Genomic DNA, 21,909 nt, shown 5'->3' with positions numbered 1-21,909 from the left:
CTTGGGTTAACAGGCAACTCCATCATTAATGACTTTTCTGCCAAGAATACACCATCCCGTTATCCACACTGACAAACATCTCTGCAATATGGACAAAATGCAGACAGATATAGTTGATTTCATTTAACAGATATATTTCCTTAAACGTCAACTATAAAAATCACATTTTTCCACTCATTTGTCAGAGATGGGTAACCTTGGTTTTTAGCTGACCATTACTTTCCAGCTTTATTTCATCCACTTAATTATCTGTTAAACAAACACAATAACAGATGCTGCAATGAACTGTCAGGACTCAACAGTGAGATGGTCTCTGCTCTCCTGGAGCTCTCTTTGTAGTGATATATAATCTGTGAACGAACATGAAGATGGGGCACTTCCCTAATCACCTGTATGCTTCAGTCCGCAGGATAAAAGACTTCCATGACCCTTCCTGTGGTAGACAGGATGAGAAGAACACTTCCAATCCTTCTCTCCACACTCACTCTTCCACAGGACTAAGACCACACCACTTCTTCCCAGGTAAGGAAGAACGGCCAATATCACCTATTCCAGCTCAAGGAACAGCCTTCCCAGAGTTCACTTCTCTCGCTGCCTTGTGCTGATGGCCTTGCTCCCGGCACCTTGGGTGGTGGTCTTGTTACTCTCAATGCTCACGTTCACCTGGTATACACTGCTTCCAATGTGCCCAGGGTTGGGAACCTACATGAATGAGCTGATTAAGAATCTGTATAACTCTTTACAATTGATACGAAAAGATGATCCAAATATACATGAGAGAAATCACTGTGCGAAAAAAAACCCCAGAAAACCATACAATCTACTACTTATGAAAAATAAGTATAGAATGTCACCATTTACATAGCATGAGAAACAAAAAGCAAAAAAAAAAAAAAAAAGGACCGTGTGCTATGATTTATGTATGCTTATTAATGCTTAGAACATTTCTAGAGGGAAACTCAAGATAGTGGTAAAACAGTGGGTACCTCCAGGAGGGAAAAACAGGTGACTCAAAAATAGAAACAGAAGGCAAATTTCTTACTGTTATGTAAGCTTTGAATTCTGTACCATCTGCATGTAGCAAAAATTAAATAAAACCATTACAAGATTTTTTTTAAAAGGTGTGTGTGTCTGTGTGTGAGAGACACAGACAGACACAGAGACAGGGAGACAGAGAAGGTTAAACGGGACCTGAGAAAGGAAATGGAGGAGCAATCCTGAAGAAAAATATCTGAGCTCTGTTATACTTTTTGCTGTTTAAACATTTATCTTTTATTTTGGGATAAGTACTAGTTAAAATGTAAGGTTAAAAGAAAAGTCTTTTCTGCATGCGGGAAATACTAATCTGTTTTGTATTCCTTCGATCATTCAAGCATCTGAGTGCCAACTACGTTCCAGGCACTTTGCACAAGATGCCAGGGATACAGAAATATAAGACACCACCCCTATCACCAATGGGCTCACACAGTACTGAAGAAACACCCTCCAAAAAAACCCAACATAATGACCACCTAGAAACTGCTTGAAATTGAGGCCAAAAGACAAGTGACAAGGCAAGTGACAAACCCTCAAGGCATGTTAGAAAACGACCGAGAGTTTAAGAGAGGACACGAACCATGACCTCTCAGCGAAGCACGCACTGCTGGCAGGCTAACCCTGTAATTCTAACGCTTTTCTCCCTTCATCGCCTCTCACTTGAGAAGCTGAAAAAAACCCCAGATTCCCTAATTCCCAGTCTCCCCTACAGTTAGAGGTGCTCACTGACCCCATATCGGTCACTAAGATCTAAGAGGAAATCTCAACAGTGGCTTCTGAGAAAGCACTGGCTCTTGTCTGTTCCCAAGCTGCTGCTGCTGCCCTTGACCCTTCTTTTGGCGTCTTTTGGATGCAGGCGCTGCCTGGAGTTGCAAAGCGTCTTCTCAGGACAAGGAGACAGCATCAGGCTTAAAAACGTGCCTATTAAGGATGTCAGAGTAGAAATCAGACAGGGCCTAAGCTGCCATATACACCCTATACACAGGACAGCTCATCTTTAAGACTTCCTGTTACGTGACATCATTAAATATCTTTCTCACTTAAGCCAATACTGGCCAGATTTTCTGTTACCTGCAGCAAAAAGCAATGCAAACTTAGCCTCAAAGAAAAGCTTTCTTCAAGTACATAGAGAAGTTAGATTTGGGCAACACCAATGGCGAACAAGGTGAATGCCAACACAAGCTCCATAATTGAGTCTGAAAAGCTTCCATTAAAGATATAAAAACAACAAACTTATGAGGTTAAAAAAACACAGACTGTAGGAAAATACAAACAAAAGAATGAAAGCGATTAGAAGGTGATAGCTAGAGACAACTAAAAACAGAGAGCAATATATGAATAACAGTAGAGAAAACAAAACTGTGTAACACAGATACCCCAATATACAGTGACACAACACTTTCTCAATAAGATCAAATTTTAAAGAATTTTAAAATGTTAGGAATATAGACAAAAATGTCTAATTATAATATTTAATATTATCTAATTATACATTTATATACCTGGAAATACTGTTTTCTCCCCACTCTCCAGTTTTATAAAACAACTGTATCCAAATTTTTCACATCTGTCATCAATATAAATATCTTTTATTGATTCACCTATGTTTTCCCGATACACATGATCTTCATTTCCTTTTAAGTTAACTGAAAGAGAGCACTTTTAAAATCTGTTTATGTTGTCAGTGGAATTTTTTCTATGTCCTAATTCCCATACGCATAATATTGGGACTTAAAAAAAAACATCCTAGAGAGTTCATATGCATGATTGTCACAACATAACCATACTGCCTTTTAAGTGACTTTAGAAGACTTACAACAGTATCTAATATCTGCAATTATGACATCAGTATTAAATTTCTTTGATGCCTCTTTTTAAAACTGATTCTGCCTGAGGACCTCTATAAGCACTCAAAACTAACTCAGTGAAGTTTTCTTCCCCAAAACCACTTTGTTATTTAATGTATTTTAAAATTTGAGAGCACATCCTGTAATACAAGAGACTTTGTAAGAAAGAAAGAATTCATCTGTAAGCTAAGACAACTTTATGACAAACAAATTTTCGAATATTTTTCCTTATTTTAAGGTATATATGGATTTTTTTAAAATAGTGAAATGAAAACTTTCCTGAAACAAAGAAAAACCAGAATCTGCCGGCAGAAAGGGTACAAAATGTTCCAAGAGAGACAGAATCAGAATTATTAATACTAAGCCATGTTCTGGTGAATTTCAATTCTAAATAAAGAATCCTTCAAGCATCGAGGAAAGATAAAGTAAATTACCTTCAAGAGGAGAAGCTTTATGCTGACCTCAAACTTTTCTACAGAAACATTCAATGCCAGAAGACATAATCTGATTGTAAGAGAAAAGGGGTCATCAAGGATACTTATTCACGTATAAAAGCATCAGTTAGACACTCTCAGAAATGCAAACAGTAACTGCATTGAGGGAATACAGCATCCATAAGCTCGTCATGAAAAAAAATTGATGAAATCCAGAAAAGTTGGAGATAAATTCAAGTATCTCTGGAAAGGGGTATCTAAGTTATAAAAGAACCAACAATAAGAATTCAATCTGTCTAAATATAGAACCAAGGCCAAACAACTCTAAGAATTATAATTTCAGAACAAAAGATAATTATTAAGTGTTTTTACCCTGTCAAGATGAACAAAAATCAGTGGGGAGGAACTGTAAAGACACTAATTTCCTCACCTTTCATGGCAGACATTCAAAATAACATCAAAATTTTCACTTTTTTAACCCAACTTGCTTATTTTTAAAAATTGAGAGATTTAAAATGCTCACATATATAAGTTATTTTTAATCATTTTACAGAAAAATTAAGTATTTGTGTTTCAGAGCTCCCAAAAGCTCTATGAGAAACTAAGAGGTCCAAAGAGCTACATGATTAAAATGAGAGGATGGCTCAGGTGAGGCAGAAACAGGGACCAAATTCTATACCAAATATATAGAATCACCAGAGGAAACTACATCTTATAAATCTGAGAATGAACTTATAGGCCAGGGTTGGAGAGCTTGTGAGAAAAAGGAACTCTCATGCCCTTTAGTCTAAGAACTCCAGTCCTAAAACACTGCCACAGTACACAGACACCTGTACAAGGACGTCCCGTGCAACACTACCTGTAACAGTGAAACACTAAATACAACCTAAGTATCCATAACAGAAAAGAGGCTAAACAAATTGTGATACAGCCATAAAGTGCATCCGATGGAAAACACTGCAGATGTTACAAGAAAGTTGTAAAGAATGGGGTGCATCAATACACAGTGACATGGAAAGATACCCATGAGAGACAAAGTGAAAAGAACTAGATGCAGACATACACAGATACGATCCCACTTGTTTTTAAACGTCAAAGGCTACACACATATGCTTGTTCCACACAGTCACAGAAAATACAGTAAGGAATCAATGTGGAATTATTCACATTGCTTACCCCTCAGGAATGAGAATGAGTGGGAGGAACAGAGAGCTTGGGGTTCATGCATGTCTGCACTCCTGAATACGTTTACCATGAACACTTACTCCTTTAAAACTAAACGCCAGTGACAATATAACCTTATTTAAAGAACGTGCTATATCCCTTTTGAATCATTCAGATGTTTCTAGGTGAAGCATTCAACATAAATACAAAACGTCTGATAGAGTATGTGTTGACATACATTCAAACCTTTTACCTTGAAATAGTAAAATCTTCATGATGAAAGAAGAAAGAAACTAAAAGACAGATGCTAAGGGAAAGACAAATAAAGGAAATCAAGGTCCTGAGAAAGAAGAGATGGTTAACATTGTACTCTTTCACATGAGCTATAAAGCCTCATTTCACTGCCATCATAAAATAAATAAACTGAGTACTTTATGGCATAAGGTGTTAACGTTCCATATACTTTTTAAAAGTATGTTCTACTTTACTAGATAGCAAGTTTATTTGGGAACAAGGATACTTTAATTCAGCTGCTGAAACTGGTATGTAATCAGAGCCTGAAATGGTCATTTAAACTATCTTTTCCTTTCAATCTAGATGATCTTTCTATTTTGCAACTGACAGAGATTTATGATAATGGGAATGACTTCAATAAACCAACTTTTCCTGCCTTTAGAGAAGCTTTGTCTTATCTTAGTACCTGCATTACCAAGTAGGATGGTAGCTATTTCCAAAACAGCAAGACTTTATAATATTTTAAGGACCTGAGAACACTCTCAAGCAGGATACTTTCTAAAAGCAGAACGTCTTCTCAGTGGCAGTGGTGGTGGCACTTAAAAGAAGTTTAGTTTCCGACGGTGTAAATGACTGTTCCTCCGATGTCTAACGTGCATGTGTACTGAAGCAGAAATGATATACTTTTCTTCCTGAGACTAATTCACAAAAAGATCCTTAAAAGGGAAGTATACAACAGTTATCACAAGGCTTAGGAGTTCTTTTGAGCGCTCTTGCAAGATTTATCTGACCTTCAAAGGAGTCTCTATACTGGACAATATTTGGATGCTTCATGTTTGCCAGCACTGCAACTTCTCTCCTTGATTCTTCCCTTTCTTTACTGGACATCTTAAATAGAAGGAAAAAAGAAAATAGTAAATAAAGTAAATAAAGAACATAATAGTCCATCAAAAAGAGAGTGGTTAAAAAGAATGCTACCGGGACTTCCTTGTGGCGCAGTGGATAAGACTCTGTGCTCCCAATGCAGGGGGCCTGGGTTCAAACCCTGGTCAGGGAGCTAAATGCCACACGCATGCTGCAACTAAGGAGCCTGCAAGCCGCAAGGAGCCAGTAAGCCACAACTAAGGAGCCCGCCTGCTGCAACTAAGACCCGGCACAACCAAATAAATAAATAAATAGTAAAAAAAAAATTAATGCCACCAATGAAGCACAGCCCAAATACTAAAATATAGCTAGAAGATTAAAAGAATAAGTTGAAGGCACAAATATAACAAAAACATTTTAAGATGTTCAAACCAGATTAAGTCACAGAACAGTAGGTGAGGTATCTTTTTTAAACACATAAACATAACCACACATCACAGAAAAAAATCTGAAAGGATTTACAGACTCTTCTGAAATTAGTGGTTCTCTCTGTGATTACGGCAGTCTTTCACTTTAGGTCATGCATTGCCATATATTTTTTTATTCGCTCTTGTAACCAGACTTCTACTTGGATGACCAAACAAAAAATATACTTACGCTTGAGATGTTAATTTCTTTGATAACATACTGTCTGCCATCTTCTATAGATTTAACAAGAATGGCTTTTCCGAATGAACCTTCTCCAATCTTCTGTACTCTAACATACTTCTCCATGGTTCTTTTTCTAAGACATCTTAACAGATAGGCTAGATATTAAAAAAAAAAAAGAGTAACAGTTAATAGAAATAAAGCATGTCATCTATAACAATTATAATACTTAATTCAAATTATATTCCTCAGTGATTTGCTTACTTAAAAAAAGTTATATAAAATCTTTACTGAAGGTTAAATAAACTTTACCTCAATTTTAGTCATGCAACCTAGAGATAGCTAAAAAGAGAAAACCAGTGACATTTCAATCTTATAACAATACTTTGGAAAGTCAAATACTGTACATAGTTAATGGAGGAAGAAGCACACCTTTTCCTACATGAGCTAATTAATTAGCAGCATTACTTTACTACCTGCAATAAGAATACAAGCTTAGCAAGACTATTTCCCAAAGTTATTTAACTAATCCTCTCTTATTAGACATTTAAGCTGTTTACAGTGTTTGCTATTATAAAAACTTCAGATTAAATTTCTGTACATAATTTTTATGTACTCATTATAAAGATTTCCATAGTACACACTGTGAGTTCAAAGAATATGCACATGTTAAAGCTTTCAAACACACTGCTTGTCTTACAGAAACACCTACTAGCTTGCTTGCATTCTGACCAGCAGTGAATAAAAGTGCCTGTTCCTACGCACTCTTTTAACAGTAGTTATTATTTATTAAAATCTTTCAGAGGCAATAAAGGGTAGTAGTCAAAGAGCACTAAAACCTTAGAGTCAGAGAGCCTGGGTTTAAATCCTGGTTTAGCACTTATTTGCTGTTTGACCTTGGACAAATTACTTATCTTTAAGTGGCACAGTTTGCTCATCTGGACAATGTGGCCAACAACAGGACCTGCTGACAGAGCTGCTGGGAGGATTCGTCAACTTCATTAATGTCCGGAGAACAGTGCCCTACACACAGTGAGCACTGTGTCGCCATCTGTCTTTACTGTTCTTCATTATGTTGGATGGGGGAAGCAGTGTCTCTTTCTTTCTAAGTTCCTCTGCTCACCAATGAATCTGAAAAATTCTTCCACATTTCTGAACTGCTGCATTTCTTCTCTTTTGAACTATTCATTCAGGTTCTTTGTCCATTTTCTACTGGGATAGTCTTCTTTATTGTTTTTTAATTGACGTATAGTTGATTACAATACTGTGTAGATTTCAGGTGCACCACAAAGCATTCCAGATACATGTATACATATTTTCAGATTCTCTTCCATTATAGGTGTTTACAGGATTAGGAATATAGTTCCCTGTGCTATACAGTAGGTCCTTGTTGTTTATCTATTTTGTATACAGTAGCTTGTATCTGCTAATCCCAAACTCTTAATTTGTCCCTGCCACCCCTGTTTCCCCTTTGGTAACCACAATTTTGTTTTCTATGTCTGTGAGTCTATTTCTGTTTTGTCAGTAAGTTCATTTGTATCATTTTTTTAGATTCCACATAAGTGATATCTTATGATATTTGTCTCTGTCTTACTTCACTTAGTATGATAATCTCTAGGTCCATCCATGTTGCTGCAAATGGCATATTTCATTTTTTTATGGTTGAGTAATATATACCATTCCACTGTATATACGTACCACATCTGCTTTATCCATTCATCTGTCGATGGACACTTAGGTTACTTCCATGTCTTGGCTATTATAAACAGTGCTGCTATAAACATTGCATCCTCTTTATAGTTCCTAGTTGCTTGTTACAGTGATCTGCATTTCTATGAATAATCTTTCTTAACTCCTTCAGCATTTTTATTACCTCCTTTTCTAAATCAGGGTCTGGTAGACTGGAGAGGTCTGTTTCATTGTTTGTTCCTTCAGGGGATTTCTGTTGTTCTTTTACTTGGGAGTAGTTCCTCTGCTTTTTCATTTTAGTTAAATTTCTCTGACTCTAAGAATTTAAGAGAAACAGTTATCTATCGTGGTCTCACAGGGCTGTTTTTACGTGGGAGTGTCCCTGTGTAGACTGTGTGAGCCCAGTTATTTTTGGTGCGAAGGCCGTTTTTAGTGTGGATGCTTGCCACGTCTTTCCTCAGGGTGTGCTGGCCCTTGTCCCCTTGATGAGGGGTGTGTCTGGTGTTGTGGTGACCAGAGCCTGCAGTGGATACTGCGTGGGGCCTCTTCTCTGCCCTGTAGTTGTCACAGCCCTGTCAGGGACAGGGGCTGCTCCTCAGCTGTCACCGTCGAAGCCCCCAGATCCAGTTCCCAGCTGCACTACGAGGAGTGAGGGCTGGAGCACCAGGAGCCGGCGTGTGCTCCCCCCCAGGAGCTCTCCACCAGGACGTGCAACTCTGTGATGCCACCCGTGTGCACACGACCTCACTGCTAGTGAGCCACTGCTCGTGCTGCCCTCAGGGGCCACCTCAGGGCCTCGGTGGACGTCCCTCAGGCCTGCATGAGTTGTCCCCAAACCCACGCACCACCACGAGAGCCCGCCACAGCCACAGTCTGGGACCCACTGTGGGAGGACCGGTGACTGGCTCTGATTTCAGCCCCACCTCTGCGTGCACGCCCACAAACTGCACAAAGTCCACGGCAGCCAGAGCCATGCCTGCTGGGAGCATGCTGATAGTGCGCTGTTAAGGCAGCCCACACCCCTCCCTTTATGCACTGACAACAGGGTCCTACGGCGGGCCCACGCTCCTGCTGTGCGCACCCCCAGCTGTGTCCTGTGCCACACTCCAGGCCCCTCGGGCTGTCTCCATGCACCCAACCTGAGTCCCTCCCCGGGTCTGTCTGCTGAAGCCTGAGTTGCAGCACCCAGTTGCTTCACACACCAGCAGGTGCATCACAGGCTGGAAAGTGCAGCAGCATGGCCAAGACCATCTGTGCTGCACTCCCTCTACCCTGCAGGACAGCAGGCGGCTTCCACACTGTCCTCTCAAGCCTCTGAAGCTCCCTATCTGTCCCACCGAACCTCCCAGCTGGTCAAGGAGGTTCCCAGAGCGAGGGAGCATTTCCCCTTTCACAGCTCCCTTCCAGGGGGCAGGCCCCATCCCAATTCCTCATCTCCCTTTTCCCTTTGTCCTATTCAATTACTTGGGGATCTTTACTGCAGCTTTGGTTGTATGAGATTTTCTGCCAGCTTTCAGCAGGTATTCCATGAGAACAGTTTCACATATAGACGTATTTTTAAAAATTTATTATTTAGTTTTGGCTGTGTTAGGTCTTTGTTGCTGCGTGCAGGCTTTCTCTAGTTGCGGCGAGCGGGGGCTACTCTTCATTGCGGTGTGTGGGCTTCTCATTGCGGTGGCTTCTTGTTGCAGAGCACGAACTCTAGGCAAGTGGGCTCAGTAGTTGTGGCTCGCGAGCTCTAGAGCACAGGCTCAGTAGTTGTGGTGCATGGGCTTAGTTGCTCCGCAGCATGTGGGATCTTCCCGGACCAGGGCTCGAACCCACGTCCCCTGCATTGGCAGGCGGATTCTTAACCTCTGTGCCACCAGGGAAGTCCCACAGATGTATTTCTGATGTAGTTGTGGGAAGAGGTGAGTTCCACATCCCACCACTCCACCATCTTCAAGTTCATCTTCTTTTCATTAGTTTGTAGAAGCTTCTTTAATGACAATGTTAGCCCTTCTCCAGCATGAATTTTTTTTGCTTATATGCCATTTGTCTTCAATTTTATTGAAATACAAAAGTTTATTTTGATGTGAACAAATTTATTAATGTCTTCTTTATATTTCTGCCATCGGTATCACACTTAGAAACTTACTGTACCGAATACCGGAAGATACTTGATTACAGTTGTTAGCTTCAGCAAGAGTAACTTCAGGAGAGTGGTGGAGACAGAAGCGAGTACAATAGGTTAGGTAGTGAAAGCTTAAAGAAGTGAAGGGAAGGGGAGGAGGACAGATGGAGGGAGAGGAAGGGAGAGAAAACGTGTCCCAAAAGCAACCTCTAGCACTGCCTATTGGCAAGATCACACATACTGTGCAGATACAGGAATTCACTTTGTTAGTCTAAAAATAATAAATATTTAATTTAGGGGGGGTGGCCAAGATGGCAGAGTAAGAAGACCCTGAGCTCACCCCCTCCCACAAACACACCAAAAGTACAACTATTTCAACAGCAGCTACCTATAAGAACAACCGGAAGAACAGCAGAAAAGATTTTCTGCAACTGAAGATGCAAAGAAGGAACCACAGTGGGATGGGTAGGAGTGGTGGAGACTGGTACAGACAAGACGCACAGCCATGGGCAGGTGACCCACAAATAGGAGGATAATCACAAATGCAGAGGTTCTCCCTGAGAAGCAAGGGGTTCAAGCCCCACATGAGGCTCCCCAGCCCAGGGCTCCTGCACCAGGTTGATGAGCCCCCAGAATACCTGGCTTTGAAGGCCAGCAGAGCTTGCACACAAGAGAGCCAGAGCACTGTAGGAAAAAAAGACTCTGCTTTTAGAGGGGGCACACAAAATCTCACCCACTCTGAGATACAGCTCTGAGAGGTAATAATTTGTAAGAAGCTTATATCAAACTCACCTGCTAATCTTGGAGAGCCCCCAGAGGCAGGAGGGCCAATGGGACTCCCCTGGGGATACAGACGCTCGCAGCAGCCACTTTTGGAAGTCCGTTCTTCCACGAAGACACTGATGGTACAAAAGCCAGCTTGGAGTCCTCCCTCTAGCCTATTAGAAGCAGGAGCTTACCCAACTACTAACCAGATGGCAACAGCCCTGGAGGCCACCCCCTGGGGACCTGTAGTCAGCTACACTAGTACCCAGCCCCACCCACCAGTGGCAGCCACCACAGGAGGCAAGACCTGACAATCAACCAGGCCACAGGGCAGCCCCACCAAAAAAGAAGGGCCCACATAAGGGACACTCCTAGAGCACATAGCTCTTGTGACCAAAGAGGAGTGTGCCACTGGCCCCCATAGGACAACTCCTACACAAAGCCACTTTTCCAAGATTGGGAAACACAACTGACCTACCTAATTCATAGAAATAAAGACAGATAATTCAGTAAAATGAGGAGACAGAGGAATACATACCATAGGAAGAAACAAGACAAAACCCCAGAAGGACTAAGCAAAACGGAGATAAGCAATCTACCCAATAAAGAGTTCAAGGTCATGATCATACAGATGCTCAATAAATTCAGGAGAAAAATGGATGAACACTCTTAGAAGTGTGACAAGGAGTTAAAAAACACAAGGAAAAAACCGAACAAATACAAAAAATACAATCACTGAAATAAAAAATACAGTAAAAGGAATAAACAGTAGATTAGACAATATAGAGGAACAGATCAACAAACCGGAAGACAGAGTAGTTGAAATCACCCAGCTGAATAGAAAAAAGAAAAAGTAATTTTTAAAAATGAAGATAGTTTAAGAAACTGCTAAGACAACATCCAATGTTTAACATTAGCATTATAAGGGGTCCCAGGATGAGAAGAGACAGAGAAAGGGGAAGAGAACTTATTTGAAGAAATAATAGCCAAACATTTCCCTAACCTGGGAAAGAAAACATATCCAGGTCCAAGAAGTACAGACAGTCCCCAACAAGATAAACCCAAAGAGGTCCACAGCAAGAAACGTGAAAATGAAAATGGCAAAAGTTAAAGATTAAGACAGAACCTTAAAAGCAGCAAAAGAAGGCTTCCCTGGTGGAGCAGTGGTTAACAGTCCACCCACCAATGCAGGGGACATGGGTTCGAGCCCTGGTCCGGGAGGATCCCACATGCCACAGAGTGACTGGGCCCATGCACCACAACTACTGAGCCTGCACTCTAGAGCCCGCAAACCACAACTACTGAAGCTCGTGCACCTGGAGCCCATGCTCCACGACAGGAGAAGCCATCGCAAAGAGAGGTCCACACACTGCAAAGAAGAGTGGCCCCCACTCGCCGCAACTAGAAAAAAACCCATGCACAGCAACGAAGACCCAACACAGCCAAAAATAAATAATTTTTTTTTTAAAAAAGCAGCAAAAGAAAAGCAACCAGTTATGGGACTTCCCTGGTTGTCCAGTGGTTAAGACTTCGCCTTCCAATGCAGAGGCTGCGGGTTCGATCCCTGGTCAGGGAGTTAAGATCCCACATGCCTCGCGGCCAAATAAACCAAAACATAAAACAGAAGCAGTGTTGTAACAAATTCAATAAAGACTTTAAAAAATGGTCCATATCAAAAAAATCTTAAAAAAAAAAAGGCAACTAGTTATGTACAAGAGAACTTCCAAAAGATCATCAGCTGATCTTTGCAGGCCAGAAGGGAGTAGCAGACTACATTCAAAATGATGAAAGGAAAAACCCTATAACCCAAAATACTCTACCTGGCAAGGCTATCATTCAGATCTGAAGGAGAGATAAAAAGTTTTACAGAAAGGCAAAAGTGAAAAGAGTTCAGCACCACTAAACTGGCTTTACAAGAAATGTACAAAGACTTCTCTAAGTGGAAAACAAAAGACCATAACTAGAAATATGAAAATTACAAAAGGAAAAATCTTATTGGTAAAGGCAAACATACTGTAAAAGTAGTAGATAAACCACTTATAAAGCTAGCAGGAAGGTTAAAAAAGAAAAGTAGTAAAATCATCTATATCCACAATAAGTAGTTAAGGGATACCTAAACAAAAAGATGCAAAAAAAAAAAAAAAAAAATGAAGACCAAAGCATTCAATTTGGTGGGTAGGGAGAAAAAACACAAAATTATTAGAATGCATTAGGACTTAAGTGATCATCAACTTAAAATAATCATAGTACATACACACACACACATATATATATGTGTGTGCATATATACATAGAGGGGGGGGGAGGGAGGGCGAGAGAGAGACAGTGGGGAGAGAGGGTTAGGGAGGGAAGGGGGTTGTTATATATGAACTTCATGGTAACCACTAACCAAACATATAATAGATAGATATACAAAAAAGAGAAAGGCATCCAAACATAACACTAAAGATAGTCATCAAGGGAATTCCCTGGCAGTCCAGTGGTCAGGACTTGGCACCTTCACTGCCATGGGCCCAGGTTCGATCCCTGATCAGGGAAGTAAGACTGCACAAGTCACACTGCGCAGCCAAAAAAAAAAAAAAAAAAAAAAGATAGCCATCAAATCACAAGGGAAGAGAGCAAACAACAAAAAAAAGAACTTAAAAAAGAATGAGAAAACAATTAACAAAACAGCAATAAGTACACATCTATCAATAATTAATTTAAATGTAAATGGACTAAATGCTCCAATCAAAAGACACAGCATGTATGCTGCCTTACAAGAGACTCACTTCAGAGTTAAGACACACACAGACTGAAAGTGAGAGGATGAAAAAAGGTGTTCCATGCAAAGGGAAACGGAAAGAAAGCTGGGGTAGCTATACTTATAGTAGACAACAGACTCTAAAACAAAGACTGTAACAAGAGACAAAGAATAACAATAGACAACGATAAAGGGATCAATCTAACAAGAAGATATAACAATTGTCAATATATATGCACCCAACATAGGAGCACCTAAATACCTAAAGCAAATATTAACAAACATAAAGGAAGAAATTGACAGAAACACAGTAACAGTAGGCAAATTTAACACCCCACTTACATCAATGGACAGATTACCCAGACAGAAAATCAATAAGGAAACAATGGCCTTAAATGACACATCAGATCACATGGACTTAAGCGATATATATGGAACGTTCTATCCAAAAGCAGAACACACATTCTTCAAGCACACATGGGACATTCTCCAAGATACATCATATGCTAGGCCACAAAACAAGTCTCAATAAATTTAAGAAGAGTGAAATCATATCAAGCATCTTTTCTGATCACAACAGAGATTAGAAATCAATTACAAGAAAAAAAAATGCAAAAAAATTAAAAATGCGGATATGTTACTAAACAACAAATACATCACTAAAGAAATTAAACATGAAATCAAAAAATACCTGGAGACAAATGAAAACAAAAACACAATGATCCAAAATCCGTGAGACACAGCAAAAGCAGTTCTAAGAGGGAAGTTTATAGCAATACAAGACTATCTCAGGAAACAAGAAATCTCAAATAAACCATCTAACCTTACACCAAAAGGAACTACGAAAAGAACAAAACCCAAAGTCAGTAGAAGGACAAAATAGAGTTCACAGCAGAAATAAATGAAATAGAGACTAAAAAAAAATAGAAAAGATAAATGAAACTAAGAGTTGGATCTTTGAAAAAATAAAGAAAATTGCTAAACCTCTAGCCAGACTTATGAATAGAGAGAAAAATATATAAAATCTGAAATGAAAGAGAAGTTACAATGATACCACAGAAATACAAAAGATCATAAGTGATTACTATACATAATTTTATACCAATAAAATAGACAACCTAAAAGAAATGGATACATTTCTAGAAACATACAACCTCCCAAGACTGAAACAGGAAGGAAAAAAAGTATGAAAAGACTACTCAACAATAATTAAATTGAATCACTAATCAAAAATCTCCCAACAAACAGAAGTCCACAACCAGGCAGCTTCATAGGTGAATTCTACAAAACACTTAAGGAAGAGTTAACACCCATCCTTCTCAAGCTAGTCAAAGAAAACTGAAGAGGAAGGAACACTTCTGAACTCATTCTACAAGGCCAACATCACCTGATACCAAAACCAGACAAAGATACCACAAAAAAGGAAAATATCACTTTTAAGGGTCAATATCACTGATGAACACAGATGCAAAAATCCTCAACAAAATATAAGCAAACCAAATTCAACAATACATTAAAAGAATCATATACCATGATCAGGTGGGATTTAACTCAGGGAAGCAAGGCTGGTGAGATATCTGCCAATCAACCAATGTGATACACTATATGAAAAAAACTGAAGAATAAAAACCATACGATCATCTCAATAGATGAAGAAAAAGCTTTTGACAGGATTCAACATCCATCTATAAATACTCTCAGCAAAATGGGTATAGAGGGAACATACCTCAACATAATAAAAGTCATATATGAACCTACAGCCAACAGCATACTCAACAGTGAAAAGCTGAAAGGATTTGCTTTATGATCAGGAGCAAGACAAGGATGCCAAATATTGCCATTTTTATTTGACATAGTATTGGAAGTCAAATCAAAGCAACTGGTAGCTTTGCTAGCCAAAGCAATCATACAAGAAGAAGAAATAAAAGGAATCCAAGTTGGAAAGGAAGAAGTAAAACTATCACTGTTTGCATATGACATGATACTAGAAATACCTGATATATAGAAAATCCTACAGACACCATCAAAAAGCCATTAAAACTAATAAATGAATTGAGTAAAGGTGCAGGATACAAAATTAATATACGGAAATCTGTTGCATTTCTATACACTAACAATGAACTATCAGAGAAATTAAGAAAAAAATCTCATTTACAACTGTGGCAAAAAGAATATAATACCTAGAAATAAATATGACTAAGGAGGTATCAGTAAAAGACCTGTATTTAGAAAACTATGACAATGATGAAAGAAACTGAAGATGACACAAACAAATGGGAAGATATACTGTGCTCATGGATTGGAAGACTCAATATTGTAAAAATGACCATTCTCCCTAAGGGAATCTACAGATTCAATACAATCCCTATCAAAATACCAATGGCATTTTTCAAAGAACTAGAACAAATAATTCTAAAATTTGTATGGAAATATAAAAGGCCCGAAATAGCCAAAACAATCTTGAAAAAGAAGAACAAAGTTGGAGGTATCACCCTCCTTGATTTCAAACTATACTACAAAGCCACAGTAATCAAAACAGTATGGTACTGGCACAAAAACGGACACACAGATCAACTGAACAGAATAGAGAGCCCAGAAATGCATCCACACTAATATGGGCAAATCAGTCTAAGACAAAGGAGGCAAGAATATACAACAGGGAAAAGTCAGCCTCTTCAATAAAGGTTGTTGGGAAAACTCGACAGCCACATGCGAAAGAATCAAACTGGACTACTTTCTCATACCATATACAAAAATAAACTCAAAATGAATTAAAAACTTAAATGTAAGACCTCAAACCATAAAACTCCTAGAATAAAACATATGCAGTATACTCTTCGAAATCTTAGCACTATTTTTTTAGATACCTCTCCTCAGGCAAGGAAAATGGAAGCAAAAATAAACATTTAGAACTACATCAAACTAAAAAACTTGCACAGCAAAGGAAACTATCCACAAAACAATAAGGCAGTCTACTGAATGGGAGAAGATTTTGCAAATATTATACTTTATAAGGAGTTAATATCCAAAATATACAAAGAACTCATACAACTCAACATCAAAACAAAAAACCCATTAAAAAATGGGTTGAGACTCTTTCTTCTTTTTTTGTGGTACGTGGGCCTCTCACTGTTGTGGCCTTTCCCGTTGCGAAGCACAGGCTCCGGATGCGCAGGCTCAGAGGCCATGGCTCACGGGCCCAGCTGCTCCGCGGCGTGTGGGCTCTTCCCGGACCGGGGCATGAACCCATGTCCCCTGCATTGGCAGACGGACTCTTAACCACTGCGCCACCAGGGAAGCCCAGGTTGAGACTCTTAATAGACATTTTTCCAAAGAAGACCTACAGATGGCCAACAGACACGTGAAAAGATACCCAACTTCAGTAATCATCAGGGAAATGCAAAACCAAACCACAGTGAGATACCACCTCACTCCTGTCAGAATGGCTATTATCAAAAAGACGACCAAAGAAAGGTGTTGGAGAGGATGTAGTGAAAAGGGAATCTTTGTGCACTCTCAGTGGAAATGTAAGTTGCTGCAGATACTCTGGAAAACAGTATGAAAGTTCCTCAAATAATTAAAAATAGAACTACCACATAATCCAGCAATTCCACTTCCGGGCATTTGTCTGAAGAAACCAAAAACACTAATTCAAAAAGATATGTGCACCCCAATGCAGCATTATTTAAAACAGCCAAGACATGGAAGCACCCGAATTGTCCATCAATAGATGAATGGATAAAGAAGACTTGGTATATATATACAATGGACTATTACTCAGTCATAAAAAAGAATGAGGTGATTCCTTGGTGGTCCAGTGGTTAGGGCTTGGCACTTTCACTGCCGGGGCCCGGGTTCAATCTCTGGTTGGGGAATATTTTGCAAGCCGCGTGGCACAGCCAAAAAAAAAAAAAAAAAAAAAGAGAGAGAGAATGAAATGTGCTATTTGCAATAACATGGACATTACGCTAAGTGAAGAAAGTCAGACAGAGAAGGACAAATACTGTATGATTTCACCTATACATGGAATATATAAAAGAAAACAAATGAAGAAATGTAACAAAAGAGAAACAGACTCATAGATACAGGGAACAAACTGGTGGTTGCTAGAGGGGTGGGGGTGGGGGATGAGTGAAATAGGTTAGGGAGACTAAGAGGTACAAACTTCCAGTTACAAAACAAGTCATGAGGATGTAACGTACAACATAGGGAATACAGTCAATAGCACTGTAATAACTTTATATGGTGACAGACTGTAACTAGACTTATCATGGTGACCACTTTGTAATGTATAAATTATATTGCATACCTGAAACTAATATAATATTGTAAGTCAACTATACTTCGATAAAAAAATAAAGTATAAACAAATAATTCGAAAAATAGTGATTCACATAACTTGCTCTTTTCTATTTCCATTCCATAGCAAGCAGGCTTTCTATGTATGATTCCCTTCTAGGAGAAAATGAGCTTGTCATGAAGACTATATTACAATTTCTATGACAGTTTACTATATCTCTCATTGTAAGTGAAAAAATTCATGTTCTCATTTCACCCATTAATACTAAATTTAATTTTATTTTGCCTCTAATATATTGATCCAGTCTCCTTAAATGACAAAACTCGTATCCTGGGCCTGTAAGACTCAAAGGCCACAACTTTGCCTGTGGTAAATCAATGGGATAATCATGCTTAATAGAAATTTGTGGGAAAGAGCCTTCTTCTACCTCAGGAAACTTTTCTATTTCAAACTTTCTGTAAGAAATGACATACATGGCTTTTAGCAGCTGTAAGAGAAACAAGAAATTAACTATTATGACAGCACTACAGCATCGCTAGTGAGTTAAAGAAGAAAAGTCACTCCAAACATATTTTCAAGCCCAAGTTTGGTCAACTGGTATAATATAATAGCTCTCTGGGCACCAGACAGAATTTAATGATTTCTCCAGGTCATGATATCACATTACTATGCTGTTTAGAAAAAATACAAACTCATCTTAGAAAACTAAATTTCATAAATCAAATTACATTAAATAGGGCTTCCCTGGTGGCGCAGTGGTTGAGAGTCCGCCTGCCGATGCCGGGGACACGGGTTCGTGCCCCGGTCCGGGAAGATCCCACATGCCGCGGAGAGGCTGGGCCCGTGAGCCATGGCCGCTGGGCCTGTGCGTCCGGAGCCTGTGCTCCGCAACGGGAGAGGCCACAACAGTGAGAGGCCCCCGTACCACACACACACACACACACACACAAAATTACATTAAATAGCAACCGTACAATGAGACTACTTGACAACCATCATTACTCTGTGACTTCTGCCAAGAAAAAAAACCACAATTAGTCCATCTGGCCCACCCCCAAAATGGAGTTGCCAATGCCTTTCGAGGGACCACACTAACAAGATGGAGGCTCCGAGGGTCCTAGCACTGCAGTGCGCTGCCCACCACAGGCCTACAGTGTGTTCTGGCACCTCCGGAAAGTGGAGGAGAATCTACTGCCCCGGAAGTGAAGAAAGACGGCTCTCACTGCCACCAAATAATGTCCAGTGCAGACAGCTTTCTGGACAATGAAAGGCAAGGTAGGTGAGTTTCAGGGCCTCCCTGGTGGCGCAAGTGGTTGAGAGTCCGCCTGCCGATGCAGGGGATACGGGTTCGTGCCCCGGTCTGGGAGGATCCCATATGCCGCGGAGCGGCTGGGCCCGTGAGCCATGGCCGCTGAGCCTGCGCGTCCGGAGCCTGCGCGTCCGGAGCCTGTGCTCCGCAACGGGGGAGGCCACAACAGTGAGAGGCCCGCATACCGCAAAAAAAAAAAAAAAAAAAAAAAAAAAAAAAAAAAATCTCTAAATTTACTGCTTCCCTAGTAAAAACACAAACTCTGGGGGTGAGGGTGATCAGACGAGCTGGTTTTTAAAGTTAATGTGAAAAAAAGAAGAAAGAATAGACAGAGATACTGAAAAAAAAAAAGCAATGAAGGAAGAGTTGTTCTACTTGATATCAAGACACATTATCAGCAGTAATAATTATGAACTAGACAGGTAAATCATAGAAAGTCCAGAAATATACAAAAAAAAATTTTTTTAATTTGGTACATGACCATGGTGACATTTTAAATCAGTAAGGAAAAGATGGATTTTGAAATAAATAGTTTTTAGACTAGGCAGCCATATGGAAAAAAAATTAAATCCATTTTCTTCGCTTGACACCAACACAAATTTCAGACGATAAAATACGTAAATGTCCATCAAATTTTCCTGTATGGCATCACTCTTTTCAAGTATGTCAACTACGCTCCAGAAAAAATATCTTAGCCTCTAGTCAAGTTAGACATCTTTCCTCACTTTTTACTAAGAACACCTTTAAGCCACAAATAAATGTTTGACGTAATAAAATTTTGTGCACCGAATGAGAAAAATGTCAGAGTACATGAATGAAAAGCTGTATGCCCACCAATCTGGAAAATTAAGCCTCTTCAGCTGCTTCAGCTATTTGATGCACAAGCAAGTTGTCCTGAAGGGAAACACTGGTAAAGAAGTGTCAACAGATTTCAGGAAGCCCTCAGGGTACTGTCTGCAACCAGGATCTACACATATAGTTCTCCCCAAATAATGAATACCATTTTGGGTTATGGGAGAGGCTCAGTTTAACTCCTCAGTGAGGAAAGGCCCTGTCTTACTTCGCATAATTCAAAACAGGAGAAAGCAAAAGCGGGATTCCTAATAGAGTTTTTTCAAAATATTTGTTGTTCTTCTCTGTAAGTCTATTCCTCTCTGTAAGACTATTCAGACAACAATTAACAGCTTCCCTAGTGAAAGTACCAACATGTAAATAAAGAGTTTACATTCATGAAATGGATATATTCAAGTCCAGGGGATCAGACAGAGGAAAATATACTTGGAGTACAACGTCAATGCATTATTAAAATGACCTCAAAAGAACTCCTGTGGCCAAGTTCCATAACCTTTACTAAACTCCCAGTGGTGACTCTTAACGTGGAAAACCTGTTTTCCCACAAACCTCTCACCAAAAACAAGCGGGCAACGTTAAAATAGATCTGCGGATGCTCTAATTTCAGACAAATCTAAAGCAGAAACAAAGAACTACTTCTCTCCATATCTGGCTTCCTTCCATCATCTCTGCAATACTGCTGCATCATAAGAAAAGGCCATTATTAGCATACACTGGATATTACTTTTAATCCTTCATAATTATTTCTGATGTAACTTACCCTGGCAATACAAAAATTTCTGCTTCTTGGGGGGCGGATCTTACATTAGAGAACAAAAATCAGGCCTGCATAAAAAAAAAGAGTTGTGATGAACTCTACATGTCCTAGAACTTTCAATGCCTTCCATAAAGAAATTGTTGAATCAAACTATGGAAACTGAAATATAAGATTATGGGCCAGCCAGTTAACTGCTACTCATTTTCTAGTTAAAAGGTATACGTAAAGATCGCAGACAAGATATAAGCAACGTAAATGACTTCTTACTCATACCAACGCTTCTATTCTTATTTTAATTCCATGATCACTATCGCTTTTTAAATAATGTCCAAAGGGTGCTCAGTAACACACACGGCTCCTTAGAGAACTCCCATCTCGACGAGGTGCGGCTACTGGTGCAATTTTCCGCGCACTTCAGGGAGGACCCCGCAGCCTCTACATCGGAAGTCGAGGCAAGCTCTCCCGTTTGCCGAGCGACCCCACCATCGCGCACGTAACGCTGCCCCGAGCGCAGCTCACCTCAGGACCCAGGCCGTGGGCGGGCACCGTCCGGAGGTCGCCGCCTTCACGCAGGGCTCAGCAAGCCCGAGGCACCCCACCGCGGTCCGGAAAGGGCATTGGGCCGCAGCCCGCGCCACCCCGGCCAACGCCCCGGGACACGGGTCCGCGCCGCCGGACGAAACAAACCGGTTTCCGAGCCCCTTGCAACGGCGGCGGTGGCGTGGGGTGTTCCCCGGGCGCCGCCCCCCAACTTCTCAGAGGCGGCTGCCGGCGGCCTCGCGGGCCGTGCGCATTGGGGCTGGGGGCTCCCTGCCGGTTCGTCCCCCAGCCTCGCCACGCGGGCGCTGGCTACCCGGCAACGCGGAGATGCACTCCGGGTTCAGGCTCAGGACTCCACAAGCGGCGCCCCAAATCCCGGAGCCAAAGCAGAGGGCGGGGCGTCCCTGGCGCGGCCGTGTGACGTCAGCGCGCCGAAGGCGGCGCGGAGCGGGGGTGGCTGGGAAGGGCGGGCGGGAGAGGGGGCGGGCGCGGGCTCTGTAGGTGCGGGAGGAGAGGAGAGGAGGAAAGGGAGACCAGAGCGTCCCTCACTCACAGGAGCGAGGCCCGGCGGCAGCCAGAACACGCTGAAGCTGGTGTGGAGTAAAGCCTGTGATA

General features: G+C 40.6%; 1 protein-coding gene across 8 annotated transcripts in view; it reads right to left on the bottom strand.

The window, feature by feature from the left end:
* NEK1 (NIMA related kinase 1) overlaps positions 1-21,692 on the bottom strand; it is a 209,758-nt gene extending 188,066 nt beyond the window's left edge. For 5 of the 8 annotated variants that reach the window (XM_060102684.1, XM_060102677.1, XM_060102682.1 and 2 more), the window contains exons 1-3: positions 21,274-21,692; positions 6,236-6,384; positions 5,506-5,602 (exon numbers count right to left, since the gene is read on the bottom strand). In XM_060102684.1, the coding sequence (XP_059958667.1) occupies positions 5,506-5,602; positions 6,236-6,352 (214 nt within the window). In that variant the 5' untranslated portion in view covers positions 6,353-6,384; positions 21,274-21,692. Of the gene's footprint in view, positions 1-5,505; positions 5,603-6,235; positions 6,385-10,820; positions 10,928-20,757; positions 20,823-21,273 lie in introns of all 8 variants that reach the window. The other 3 variants (XM_060102678.1, XM_060102680.1, XM_060102679.1) reach the window with 3 other exon arrangements.
* Positions 21,693-21,909: the final 217 nt, after the last annotated feature.

The sequence above is a fragment of the Mesoplodon densirostris genome, chromosome 6, assembly GCF_025265405.1.
Source record: "Mesoplodon densirostris isolate mMesDen1 chromosome 6, mMesDen1 primary haplotype, whole genome shotgun sequence".
Lineage (NCBI taxonomy): Eukaryota > Metazoa > Chordata > Mammalia > Artiodactyla > Ziphiidae > Mesoplodon > Mesoplodon densirostris.
Note: the sequence above shows the minus strand (reverse complement) of the source record. Positions and strands in the feature narration are given on the sequence as shown.